Below are 14,569 nucleotides of genomic sequence, written 5' to 3' on the forward strand. Positions count from 1 at the left end.
TACAATATGAGGCATATCCCAACAGTTCTATGAGATATGGATGTAAAGTTTAGAAAGTTTTTAAACATGACTGGGTAAGCAATCTAGTTTATACTCAACACTTCTACTTCATTAGAACTTTATTACTAACACTATTGCTATTGAAATGGTATCTGATGTCCAGGACACAAACATTACTATGTCATATTAACATGAATGTATCTAATGATCCCACATCGTAATGAGTCCACAAGATACTCCTGGCAGAAGGGCTCATAAACAATAAAACTAATCATTAGGGAGCCTGCACACGGAATTACGCTCCGCTCATTCTGAACGTAAAACTCATTCAGAATGAGTGTGTAAAAACCAGATCCCATTGACTTCTATGGGTGCCGGCATATGTGCGCTACCCATTGAAATCAAAGGGAGGGTTTTTTCCTATTGCTTTCATTGTGATATGCGCATATGCCAGAACCCATAAAAATCAATGGGATCTAGTTTTTACGCGCTCATTCTGAACGAGTTTTACGTAAAGAATGAGCGGAGCGTAACTCCGTGTGCAGGCTCCCCTAAATGTGCGAAGCCAGTGCCAACAGTGACCACAGGTGAAAGAGTAACTCAAAAGACAAGCTTGTTGAATCAAAGCTGTGCAGCCCTGAAAGACAAGGATCCCATAGGGATGATGCAGATACACAGACCTATAAATGTATTACAAATTTTACAATATCTAGCATGGCGGTTTGGAAGAATTTTACTATAGTCGTTTTACAAATGTATTCCTTTCACAATGTCTGGTTTCCAGCAGGATATGTCCAGATGTAAAGGACATGCCAATAAGGGTGCCATACTAAGCCATGATCCTACAGCAATTCCTACCCTGTATTACATATTTTTTATATTGATAAATAAAATATTGATATTGTAAAATAAATTGATACATTACTCAATATATAATGGATATTTCTGAAGAAAAAAAAAAAACATTTTTGGAGTGTGGAGGAAACCCACACAAACTCCATGCAGATGTTGTCCTTGGCCAGCTTAGAACCTAAGCACTGCTTGGCCACAGTGCTAACCACTGAGCCACCTGAATGTCATCTTATCTGCCACTTTGAGGTTGATCCTCTGCTAGTGAGGATTCATCCACCTGCATTTCTTACCATCATACTTAGCAATGTCTTCGTCTGCATCTTCCTTCATAGTTTTAGAGAGGACCCACCTGGAATGAAGAACAGGCCACAATATCGCAATGTTGTAAAACACTTTGTAACATTTACCACATGGTTTCCTGTTTATCACAGAGGACCTGCCAGAATTTCTTTAAGAAAGCTTGCAATGTATGATTAACCTACTGAATCTGTTAGAAAATCTATCAGAAGAGGCGATAGTTAATCCAAAAGCTTGGGAATGACCTACTAGCCAGGTAAAAGATTTCTATTTCAACTCTTGCTTATCTCCTAATTCATCCAGTACCATATATCCTGTTTGTATAGGTTATATGTTTCTCTCTATGTGCCCTTCCATTGGCATCTGTTTGCCAGATGGAGAAAGGTAATGTTAATACGCCCCAAGGGCTCGTTCACATCTGCGCCCGGTCTCCGTTCTGCAGGTTTCTGTTTCCTGCACAAAACTGAGCAGGAGACAGAAACCTGCAGGAGTCTTTCTCACTCATTCATTTGAATGGGTTTGAAAGATGTCCGGCCGTGAGCGGCGGTGAGCGTTTTATGCTCTCCGTCGCAAAACCAGTTTTTTAAACCAGACACAGAGTTGGACATGCAGTACTCTGTGTATGATTTGAAAAAAACGGTTTCGCGGCGGAGAGCATAAAACACTCACCGGCGCACACGGCCGGACCCGATCTGACAGGTTTCCGTCTTCTGTATGCAGAAGACGGAAACCACAGAACGGAGACCCGAACGCCAGTGTGAACCTAGCGTAAGAGTGTACCATGAATGACATAAAAAACTTCCTGTTGTCTGAGGTACATAGACCTATAAAAACTCTCCTGCACAGACGACTGCTAAAGATTACTTAACTGAAACCTGTTTTGTCTTGGCATACTAGTAACCAATGTTCACATCTATCCCCTTATATACAAACAGATTGGTCAATCGAGGATTTATATATTTACAGCAGGACTCCAGATAAGATGTGTTCTTAGTCATTTTTTAAAGAGATGCAATAACTGTTTATCCTTAGTCATATACCCTTATTCTCTGGAGGAAAGTTTGTTGTATCTTATACATATACAACTTTTGGTTACAGCTCACTTTGCTTCAGAATGATCTATTGCACAATATACAAAGAGAGGTTTTTAAAGCTTTTGAGCTCCACTGCTAATTGTAAAGCTTTGTTCCCAATTGTTACACATCATTTATAGCATATCCATAGGCAAAAGGTTTAAAACACAAATTTTGTGTTTCAGAGAGTTTGTTGCTTCAAAAGTTTTAGATCTTTTAGGGTCCATTCACAAGGAGGAAAATGGTGAGGAATTTTGGTGTGGAATTTTCCTCACTGAAAAAAAGCCTCCCATTGATTTCAATGGGTTCTGCTAGCTTTTTTTTTCACTAGTGGAAAAAAAAAGCTAGCAGAACCCATTGAAATCAATGGGTTCTTTTTTTCAGCGTGGAAAATTCCACACCAAATTCCTCACCATTTTCCTCTGTGTGAATGGACCCTTAGACAGGTCAGTATTAAATCACTATTAAACTAATGACAGTACCTTGTAGGGCTGTTATACTCTTTCCAAAGATGTCTTTCTTATTCTGCATTGCATCTCCATTTTCATGAAAATCTTAACCTGCTGGGGCTTGATTGTCTGCTCTAGATAACCACCCCTACCTACTGCTGCTTAGCTCTGCACGCTCATTGTTTAAGTGACATCTTCCACTTTGCCTGCAGTTAGGAGTTGGTTATCTAGCGTGGAGATCAAAGTCTCGGCAGGTGAAGACACAACCCTAAAGCCAGGTACTGCCATTAGTTTGATGCCAACTTTCATACTGACAGACTCTCTTGAAGTACAGTTATGAGCATTTCATAAGTTTTTTTTTATCTTTATTGACAAATACATTACGTTTATGTAAAGACTCAATATTTAGTATTAACCCTTATTTTCCAATTTGTCCTGGCATGCTGGATATCAGTATCTGGGCCATATCTTGACTGATGGCAACCCATTTTTGCACAATCAGTGTTTGGAGTTGATCACAATTTCTGTGTTTTGTTTGTCCCCCCACTTTTTGAGGTTTTCAATGATTTTGAGATCTGGGGTGTTTACTGGCCATGGACCCAAAAATTCAATGTTCAACAACATGATAGATGTTGCTGCTGACTGAGCCACAAGTCTTTAATGGTCACACAATAGACATTATACCTTTTTATATGTCTTATTAAAAGTACAGTTTATTAGCAGACGACTAAGTAACATACCCATCCAAAGATCCCTCATCAAACGTCTCAGAGAAGTAGACTTCGCCACTAGGAACAGGAGTTTGGTACATAACCTAGTATGAATAAAATATTACTTTTACAAGGTATTAGTAAGATTACAAAGAAAATCATTCCCCTACATAATTTCTATCAAAATAAATAGCTATAAAATATTTTACTGTCATATCCTTGAACCAACAGAAAGCAATAACTAAAGAAGGGAGAATGCCCAGATCCAGAAGGAGAGCAACGTATTATATAGATTGATAAGGCCTATAGGTCGTACTATTCAACATGCTACCTGTGCATATCCACATGAAACATAATATTACATAAATGAAGCCCATTCTACAGTATTAAATGGTTAACCATGCAAATCATGGCTGGGATGTGATCACAACAGAACGGATTTTTATAGAATGGGGAATATTTATTATTTAGTTTACACGAGAAAGTTGCAAACTGACGCAACTGGTGGTTTTGTGTCTCCCACTTTGTTGAGCTATATTTCAGACAATTTACTTGCACAAGTGATTACTGACATTGATGCCAGTTACAAGCTGACATAGATTCCAACACAGGCTCACAACACAGCAGAGGGGCTGCCACATTTTAGAAGAGGCTTGTATCTTGTCATAACTGAGGCCTTTGTTCCACCAACACTATGAAGACTGACATATAAAAATATGTCCCAATGTGCTCAATAACAGACAAGAGTAGTATATCTGTTTGTGTTATAGCTGTAGTAAATTGTGTTTGATACGGTCAGTAGAAACCTATGAGTATGTTGGATTTTTGATACTTTTTTTCCTATGTAAACCTGTATATTATACACTATGTACTATAGCCCATTAAACATGATTTTAAAAGAAAATTATTCTGAGGACAATGACCAGGAACTAGTGATTATATCGAGTACTTGAAAAATGCTAGGACCAACCTCTAAATAACTCTTTTGCTCTTCAACATTGTCTTCTGGGGAGTCTATAACATCATCCTCATCTTCCTCTTCTTTGTCATTGACTTCAGCTGTTGCCAAACCAACAAGCAGCATGGACAAACATATCCATCTCCATTGTGGTTGCATTATATGGCTCTGGAAGAACCAAAATATGAGAAAAGATATAAGATCATCAGTAAGTTCTATAAAATCATGAAAAAATCTGTTCTTTGATCATACCATATCTAAAACTAGTGCAGAACATGTCCTACAGAAGATATTAGGAGCATACTCAGCCAACATGTTAGGGAATTGCTAGGACAACAATTTCGCAGTAGCTACTGAACCCTGGAGGAAGGGGCACAAGAGACAGTGAGGCCTAAGCTGAAGCCCCCCACTGTCACTTCCTGCTTGCCTAGTCCTATCCTATGTAATAGGCAGCAACTTGGAGACGGACCCTTCCTATATACGTGAAACACAATACACAGACAAAACAAACAACAACAAGGGAGGTCAGCCAGTCAGGGGTCAGTAACAGTCGAGTGATGCAGTGTCAAAATCGATATCCAAAAGAGTAGTCAATAGGGAAAGCTAGAGGTCAAGAATCAGAATACACGAATAAACGGCAAGAGAAAAAGCCAGCATGCACAAAGCAATAGCAAGCATCAATGTGAATGTGAGCCAAGACTAAATAGGGAGTAAGAACCCGCCATGAACCTGATAGGAAGGCAGGCTGTCAATCACAGGGCTAAACAAAACTTAACTCTTAGAGGAGCAGAGGGAAATGAAGGTGAAGGAGACGGGTGTGGAAGTTAAATCAATTAACAAGGTGAAGGAATAGGACAGTGTTCAGATAATGCAACCAAAAACTCTAAGCAATTTATCAAACTGCACACGCCTCCTGCGCCGCAGCATGCGAGCAGAGGGTGGCGCAGAGACCAGAACAGGCAGAGATGTTACACAATGCCAGACAAAAGACAGCATACACTGAATTTATAAGTATATTACAGCTAAATTATGGATGTACCACTTAGATCAAAGAAACTGTATATTAAATAGTATTGTAACCCAATTTTAGGTCAGATTCCACAAAAGATTACTACATATGCCATAAAATACAGTTATAGTTTATACCTGGGTTTACACACAATATAAGCTTGGCATGAATGGACCTTGTGTGGTAGTCCCCAATCCTTCCTATGCAGTGGATCTATATATTCTTAATGGCACCTATTACAATTACTAAGAGATAGTTAGTAATTTAGATCTCGTAATAGCTCAGGTCACTTGGATTATGATGAATGGGAAACTTTATGTCAGAAGCCAACTTCTTTTCTTTCTTTGTGCTCACTTTTCCATGTATACCTATCCTTTGTGCAGTGGCGTAACTCCTGGGGTAGCCGCTACTGCTGCGTTTTTTGGGTTTTTTTTATTAAGCCGTTACCGGTTGGCGTTACTCCAGAAGGTAAAGGGCCCTATTTACTTACCGATCCTGGTAGGGGCTATGACTGGTAAGTGACGCCGCGGGCCACACAAACACTATTATTATACTTGGGGGTCTTTTCAGACCCCCGAGTATAATGATCGGAGGCCCAGGAGAGGTAAGGGAACATAAAAAAACCCCACTATTACTTACCTCCAGACAGGCTTCGGGCCTACTTGTGTGACGTTCCTGACGTCACATGACCGGGGCCTGCGTTTCAGGTCAAATGACGTCCCAGACGCATTGAAGATGGCCGACACCACCGAAGAGTGCAGTGGAGCCAGGGAGAGGTAAGTAACAGTGCTTTTTTATGTTCGTATCCTCCCTCGGTCTCCGATTATTAATACTGTGTGCAGGAGCCACTATGGGGCATAATATTGTGTGCAGGGGCCACTATGGGGTATAATAGTGCACGTGGGATTGTCGAGGGGGGGGGGCCCATGTCATATGTTCACCACGGGGCCCCACCATTTCTAGTTACACCACTGCCTTTGTGTTTATACTTTTCCCAAGTTCTTTGAAATTTACAACCTGAGTTTGTGTCGGAGCTGAAGACACAAGCCCTATAGCTATGCTCCACATATTTCATCAGTCATCTTGCTGTACTGTAAATTGATACAACACTTACAGGAACAATCCAGGCAAAACTGATTCACTGGGTTATACCTGGTCTGGGGGTGCGGCACATGACAAAGCAATTCCTTCTTTTAGTGTTTTTTGAATTGCTGTGTCATGTTGCTCTCCAGTTCCCAGGCATGATACTCTTATGGCAAACACGATAGAATGAGTCCACAGCCTGTCACATAGAATAAATGGCGATGCACGGACCAGTCCCCCGGACCGGGACAGAAAAACATATGCTAAAAAACGGAAATTAGTCCAGCACCACACGCATATAATATGCTAAAACATAGCTTTTAATCGAAAAAAGTAAAACAACATGAAGGAGGATACAGAAAAACTACACAATGTCCTTTAAATCCCAAACATATTCATAAAAAAATCAGATAAATGGAAAAAAAAAAAAGGCATGACTGTGATATTAGAATGGAACGAACCACGTCCTTGTTCACATGATGAGAGCTGACGCGTTTCGAGATGTTAATCTCTTAGTCGTAGCCATGACTAAGAGATTAACATCTCGAAACGCGTCAGCTCTCATCATGTGAACAAGGACGTGGTTCGTTCCATTCTAATATCACAGTCATGCCTTTTTTTTTTTTCCATTTATCTGATTTTTTTATGAATATGTTTGGGATTTAAAGGACATTGTGTAGTTTTTCTGTATCCTCCTTCATGTTGTTTTACTTTTTTCGATTAAAAGCTATGTTTTAGCATATTATATGCGTGTGGTGCTGGACTAATTTCCGTTTTTTTGCATGATACTCTTAGTTTATCTTAAAGGTATTCTGGACAATCCATACATTTTAAAGAGGTCCCTTCACAATAAGTCGATCAGAGATCACTGTAATCTGTAGGGATTCCTGACAATGAACTGTCTATACACTTCAGATAGCTGTCAACATTAGTTTGGCCGATTGATACCCCTTTCTACTTCCCATACACATGCAAACCTGGCTTGATACTTGGTGAAATAAGAAACTTTGTAATATACTTAATTAAATAAAATGTCCTCTTCCCACCTTATCACCCTCCATCTGCGTCTTTACTGCTCTCACCTCTACATAGTAGATATGTACACTGTTTAAGTCTATGGAGAGGGGAGGGGCTGGTGGGCACTGCTGCAGAGAGAAACGAGATGATGAGCCTAAGCTGCAGTGTCTAGAGAGCCTTATCTCCATATCAGATGATTTATCAGCTCTTTGTGGAGATAAACCTCTGAGCTATATCTCTCTGAGTGATAAATATCTCTCGTGCCTCCGTAACAGCATCCTCCCTTTCCTCTCCATAGACTTCAATTGAGTACAGATCTTATGTTATGTAAATGGCAGCAGTGCAGGAAAAGGTGAATGCAGTGAAGGGGCAGAGAAAAGCAAATAAATTGTGGAAAGGGGCATTTTTCTTTCAAATATATATATATATATATATATATATATATATATACAGTATATATATACTGTATATATATACTGTATATGTTTGCTATTCCAACAAGTGTTATAAGTTTATGAAAATAAGTTGAACATCTAAGCGCGCTATAAGTGTTTATTTTCTCTCCAGCGCCACTACAAGGTAAGTAAGGCATTACACAGTGCACAGTTATATCTATCGGTTGACTGTGTAACAGACAGGTCCTCCAGGGACCATATAAGAAAAGGGGATCTTGAGCAGCCGATCCCCCACAACCCCTTTAGAGAGGACCTTTCCACCAACATCAGTTCTGAGAATCCTGTAATAGCTGCTGCTCTGCTGATTTTGGAACAGTTGGAGTATTTGTCTAGTCCCCACCATTCCTGAGCAAAAATTACTGTTAGTTTTAGTGTCTGTGCCAGGACAGACAAGAGGCCGTATTTATATGTTCTCACGCTGTCCACCTCTTATTGAACAGTGTCAAATATGACCTGCTCCTGCCTACGACTACCAACATAGACAAGAGAATTGAACTAACATATCAGGCATGAAAACTAATTGAACCAATTGCTTGGGAACAGTGGAGCTAAAGGGAAAATTGCAAAAGTGCCAAACTTAGTGGATCTAATAAACGATGCAAAGAACTGGTGTTGGTGAAGGTGGTGAAAGATCCTCTTTAAGACTAAGTTCTAGATACATCCATGGTTAATATGAGAAAATTCTACCTGGTAGAAATATTTGATGTTTATATATACAAACAAAGTTTAACTATACGTTAAAGCAGAAAATACCCGAGCAGTAGATCTGTAGTGTATCTCAGTGGATATTTTAGTGTAGCGTTCTGTGCGCCTCTGCTTATTAATGTTACTATAATTAATGCACAGTACTACCACCATCAGCACCCATCATTTATGCATAACTAATTGCTGTTGATCACAAGTCACCCATCTCTAGGTATTGCATACGGCTCCTGAGAGTACACCATGGTTGATAAGAAAGGAGAGAGTCACTCATCATATACAACCCTCCGCCTTTTCCAGTGTATACTACTGACAAGTACATGTTGTCTTGGGCTCTTAGTTTATTACTAGAATACTTTGCCTTCTATTCTACTGTTCATCAGGTTAAAAGGCATTTCTCTATCCATCAGTTTTATATCCAGAACTGTACTCCAACTATTTGTAATTGAGCGCTAGATCTTTTATTATTCCCATCATTAACACAAAGGAGTGCCAGGTATAACTACACATACTGGTCCACATAACATTTTGTGAGCTCAGATCGCTTTTCTCTACCTTTCTTCTTATTTAAAGAGAGGAGACCTGTCATAACATACATCATTTGATTCTTGCCGTTCCCCTGAACAATTTGGTGTTTCACATTTTAAAATCCACCCACCCATTCAAACAATATGGCCCATGAAAGATTATATGTAAACCAGCATTGCTTCCCCATGTGTGCGGGAGCCTTTTGTTTTCTCAAAAATATAAGGTTACCACCCACTTGGAGAAACACGGCTAGTTTACATATAATCTTTGAGGGTCCATATCTTTTGAATGGGTAGATATAGTTTAACCCCTTCCAGCCACAGACATTTTTTGTTTTTGACCCCCCGTCTTCCAATAAGACCCCATAACTTTGTTATTTTTCTGTTCACAGAGTCATATGAGGGCATAATGTTTGTAGGACAAATTGTACTTTGTAATGGTACCATTAAATATTCTGAATAACTTACTAGGAAGCTGGGAAAAAATGAGAATGGAGGGTAACTGGAACTGTGTTAGCGCGACTTTCTGAAAGGCTTTGTTTTATGACTTTCATCGTGAAGCCAAAATAACATCTCACCTGTATTCTATGAGCAATACAATTCCAAAGATACCAGAGACAAAAATTGAGCTGTTTGGCATTTACTCACCGTGTTAGGAGGAATTGAAATGCTGCCTATGACCCAAAGAACACCATCCCCACTGTCAAGCATGGAGGGGGAAACATTATGTTTTGGGGGGGAGGGGGGTTTCTCTGCTAAAGGCACAGGTCTACTTCCCCGCATCAATGTGAGAATGGATGGAGCTATGTACTGTAAAATCTTGAGTGACAACCTGCTTCCCTCCGCCAAGACATTAAAAATTGGTCGTGATTGGGTCTTCCAGCAGGACAATGACCCAAAACATACAGACAAGGCAACAAAGGAGTGACTCAAAAAGAAACACATTAAGATCATATAGTGGCCTAGCGGGTCTGCAGACCTTAATCCCATAGAAAACTCATGGAGGGAGCTGAAGCTCCAAGTTGCCAAGCGATAGCCTAAAAATCTTAATGATTTAGAGATGATCTGCAAAGAGGAGTGGGCCAAAATTCCTCCTGACACATGCGCAAACCTCATCATCAACTACAAATATGTCTGAATGTTGTGCTTGCCAACAAGGGTTTTGCCATTAAGTATTAAGTCTTGTTTGCCAGAGGGATCAAATACTTATTTCTCTATGCAAAATGCAAATAAATTTATAACTTTTATACAATGTGATTTTCTGGATTTTATTTTCTATCTCTCACTGTTAAAATTAACCTACCCTTAAAATTATAGACTGTTCATGTCTTATTCAGTGGGCAAACTTACAAAATCAGTATGGGTTCAAATACTTATTTCCTTCACTGTACCTATTTACAGAGCTTAAATTGGGTATAAAGAACCACACAAACACCGCTATCTTTATATCCGGGGTGGTTTTCAGACCCCTGAGTATAATGATCAGAGGGCTAGGAGAGGTGAGGGAACATAAAAAACATTGTTACTTAACTCTCCTGGCTCTGGAAGACTTCGGGCCTACTTGGTTATGTTACAGACGTTAGCTGGGCTTGAGTCCTTTTGTGTTGTGACGCAAGCCCAGCTCAAGTGACGTTTCTTCCATCATTGTAGATGGCCATCATCAGCCAGGAGTGTGCCGGAGCCCGGGAGAGGTAGGTATGGTTAGGCTAATCTGTGGGTCTCCTTGGCTCATAGGCCAGATGGAAGCTGCATTCTCAATTCTGATGAAAGTGCATATGGGCAACCTAAGGCTCCTGGGCCTTGGTGCGACTGCACCTGCTGCACCCCCTCAAATTACACCCCTGAATGTGGTCCTATATGCCTGGACCATGAATATGAACACCATCAAGTGTTTATCTGGCTTCCAGGGCTGTGAAGTTGGTAGCCAAAACGTCCAACTCCTCTATTTTTCTACAAACTCCTGCTCCTACTCCTTCATAAATAGCTGACCGTCTTGTTCAGTCAGAAGCAGTAAAGCTTCTCTAATTCATTAAAAACTAGTGACTGAGTTCAGTGTCAGACTGAAGAGTCTAGGGTTCGCCAGAGGAATTTGTTCTGGGGGCCCACCCAAAAGCTTCCTGCTAATAGCCTCTCCACGGCTCCTTCACTGACATCTTACATATATGATATGATTATCCGACATTACAGAGTATTTTCCCAGTATGGTCATCCCCTGTGGTACTGTGCAGGCTCTAATAAGCATCTTAGAATCTCCACATAGTATAATATTCCACAGTGGCCCCACACAGTATAATACACCTCACTGGCCCTCAAAGTATAACATGCTCCCTACAGTCTGCCCCAACCACAGTGGCCCCACACCCGGTATAATATGCTCCCCACAGTGCCCCCCCAGTATAAAGCACCACAGTGGTCCCACACAATATAATATCCCACTGTGACTCCGCATAGTATAATATGCTCTCTAGAGATGCAAAGGGCCCAGGCAGCCCATAGCGCTGGGCCCCTGTTAGTACTGTTGCTGGGAATGTTGAACAATCTGATGCCCAGTCTTACGTTGAATGAATTCCTTTGAAAGTAAATATGCAATAAACCATGTAACTAATTTGTTTACAATATAAAAAATTATAGAATATAATTCAAATTAATCAACAATTAATGATTTTATTTTCTACCTTTGAAGAATTTTTTTTGGACTGTACACAAAATTGCTCCTGACACCAACTTTCTATGTTCCCTCCTCAGTGTTTAAAGCAGAGACCGGAGATTGCTCTGGTCGTTCTTGTGCCACAGTAACCAGTCCTCATAGGCCAATCAGCGTCCTAAGTAAAGGACACGGAATGTCACTCGCACATGTCACCTGTGACATCCTGTGTCCTTTCATGTCCGCTGAGGGGTGATTGACAGCTCTTCATGACATCAGGGAGAGAGAGGACTGTGAGGGCGATGTCAGCCATTCCCAGGATGAATGATTAGCAAGAGGACAGTGTGACTAGGCTGAAGCTGCTCCCCGCTCACCATGACTACTTAGGTTAATCTGCATCTGACTTTTTATGTTTTCAAACATTTATAACTTCACTTTACTGCAACAGAAAGATTACAGGGGACAGCAATGGAAAGGGAATTACCTATCCTGCAAATAATGGGTGACGAGTTTATGGTAGAAAAACCTCCTGAAAGTTCTCTTTAAATATTAAGGACTATAGGCCAGGTTCACATCTGCGTTCGGTATTTTGTTCGGGGAGTCAGCTTGTGGACCCCCGAATGGAAACCTATATGCATTAAAAAGCGGTTAGCAAAGAAACCACACGGACCCCATTATAAAAACGGTTACCTATGAAACCACACGGACCCCTTAGACTATAATGTGGTTTTCCACTCGGTGTCCGCACAAACATGCAAGTGTTGCTTTGCAGTACTTTTCTCTCTGCATGATTTGTGCGGACACTGAGCGGAAACCACACAGACCCCATTATAGTCTAAGGGGTGCTTGTGCTTTCATAGGTAACCGTTTTTTAATGCATTCGGTATTCATTTTGGGAGAACCCCAAGTGTACTCCTCGAACAGAATACCGAACGCAGATGTGAACCGGGCCATATAAGTTTAAATGAATGATTCATTCACTCCCATTGGGTACAATTAGACATAAACTGTGGGACTTCTTAGGACTCATGTACTATCATAGTCATCCCAAATTCAACCACTAAGGTATTCAGTTACATAATATTACACCCTATTCTCCTCCACAAATCTTACATCAGTGCTTCTAAGGAGAGATCACTCTAATATACAGCACACAATATCTTGCAACGTGTATTGTTGTGGTTGATACCATCGTTTTTGATGAGGCCTAACACATGGGAAAATACATAGAAGTTGTAATTTCCATTTTCTTCAGTGATGGGCACCAGACTTATTAGACATTCTCTTTCTTGTTAGATTTCTGCTGTATTTCGATGCAGAGGAAAATGTTCAATGGTATGTAAATGTCTCTGTCTAATCCTATCCCTCGCTAGAGGGAATCTGTACATAAAAGTGTTTAATGTCATTTTTAGGGCTTATTCACACAACCATTAAAAACAGACCCAATGACTTCTATGAGTCTATGTAATTGTCAGAATGGACAAATACAGGATGACAGTTTTCTTGACTGCCTGTTTTCGTGGTCCATTAAAATACTGGACATGTGAATACACCCATAGGCCTTTCATGGTTTTATAATGGTTATCCAAAAAAACACGTACACAGACACTTTTGTAATCCATCCAGCTATAAGTGATGCAATAGACATAATGCAATCTCCCTTCCTCATGTTATATAAGATTAATGGCAACTAAAGACACATAAACTAAAGAACCCGGCAAGGTTTCATCTGGGTATTCACCAGACGTTGCTCAGCAGCAGTATCCCACCTTGGGGGTTTGTGCAACCAATAATAGCGACTGAAATTCTAATAGTAGGTAGGGGAAATTCACCTTTATCTTTAGCATTTACCGAATATCCTAACAATATCCAGAGCAATTATATCAAATGAACTGCTGTAAGACTGAATAAATGAACAAAAATAAACATATAAAGCTGTGCTTACACTGGTGACATGGTTCACACACCTATGATGGATAAGACTTTTACCTTTAATTCTACTGATTTATAATGGACCCGTCAGGTCTCATTTTTTTTTACTGGATAGACTATTGCAATTGGCTACATTATTCTGTGTATCAAACAGCAACATAAAGGTAACAGTATAGAAATGTATAAATGTGTAAACATCTTCTAATAGTACCTATTGTGGGGAGGTAAGACGAAGTATTAAGATTAGAATGCTCATTCTACACTGAACCTTGTGCAATGTTATGGGATATTCTCCATAACACTACATCCCTTTCTAGCACAAGACATTGCACATACCACACATAGACATAATAGACGTGGGCTACCCACAGACGTTGGCCACTACTCTCAATGTGGTAGCTGTGGCATAGTGATGTTGTGGCTCATAGAAATCGACAGTGTTGGATTATTGATTTGACATGGCCAGGGATTGATGACTACAAGAGGTTGTCTTTTTAATCCTGCATTCTATCAAAAGTCATGCACAAGTGCTCCAAAAAATATTGAATAACTAACATAACAATGAATGAGAATGCAATTTTTTTTATAATGTCCTTCTCCTGCTCTGAAGTTGCAGTTACCTGTAACACAGGTGCAAACCAATACCCCAAGTGCAACAGTCCATACGTATGGGTGACGGTAAACACTAAAGTGGGTCAACATCCAGGCTTCAGCTGACATGGCATTACGGCCCATGGCATTATCACAACTTGTGCCCATTTCTACAGTTCCGTTTTAAGTAAAAAGTCAAGAAATATTTACAATAATTCCCATCAGGTTGGTTGAGTTTGATAGTGCCGATATTACCATAGCCAAAGGGCG

At 40.2% G+C, this 14,569-nt stretch overlaps 1 protein-coding gene across 1 annotated transcript in view; it reads right to left on the reverse strand.

Moving 5' to 3' along the window:
* The window catches only part of CLGN (calmegin), a 43,890-nt gene that overhangs the window by 28,651 nt on the left and 670 nt on the right, over positions 1 to 14,569 (reverse strand). The window contains exons 2-4 of the mRNA XM_075257948.1: positions 4,352 to 4,507; positions 3,412 to 3,485; positions 1,143 to 1,201 (exon numbers count right to left, since the gene is read on the reverse strand). Of these exons, the coding sequence (XP_075114049.1) occupies positions 1,143 to 1,201; positions 3,412 to 3,485; positions 4,352 to 4,498 (280 nt within the window). The 5' untranslated portion in view covers positions 4,499 to 4,507. The remainder of the gene's footprint in view (positions 1 to 1,142; positions 1,202 to 3,411; positions 3,486 to 4,351; positions 4,508 to 14,569) is intronic.

Source organism: Leptodactylus fuscus, chromosome 1 (genome assembly GCF_031893055.1).
Source record: "Leptodactylus fuscus isolate aLepFus1 chromosome 1, aLepFus1.hap2, whole genome shotgun sequence".
In the NCBI taxonomy this organism is placed as follows: Eukaryota; Metazoa; Chordata; class Amphibia; order Anura; family Leptodactylidae; genus Leptodactylus; species Leptodactylus fuscus.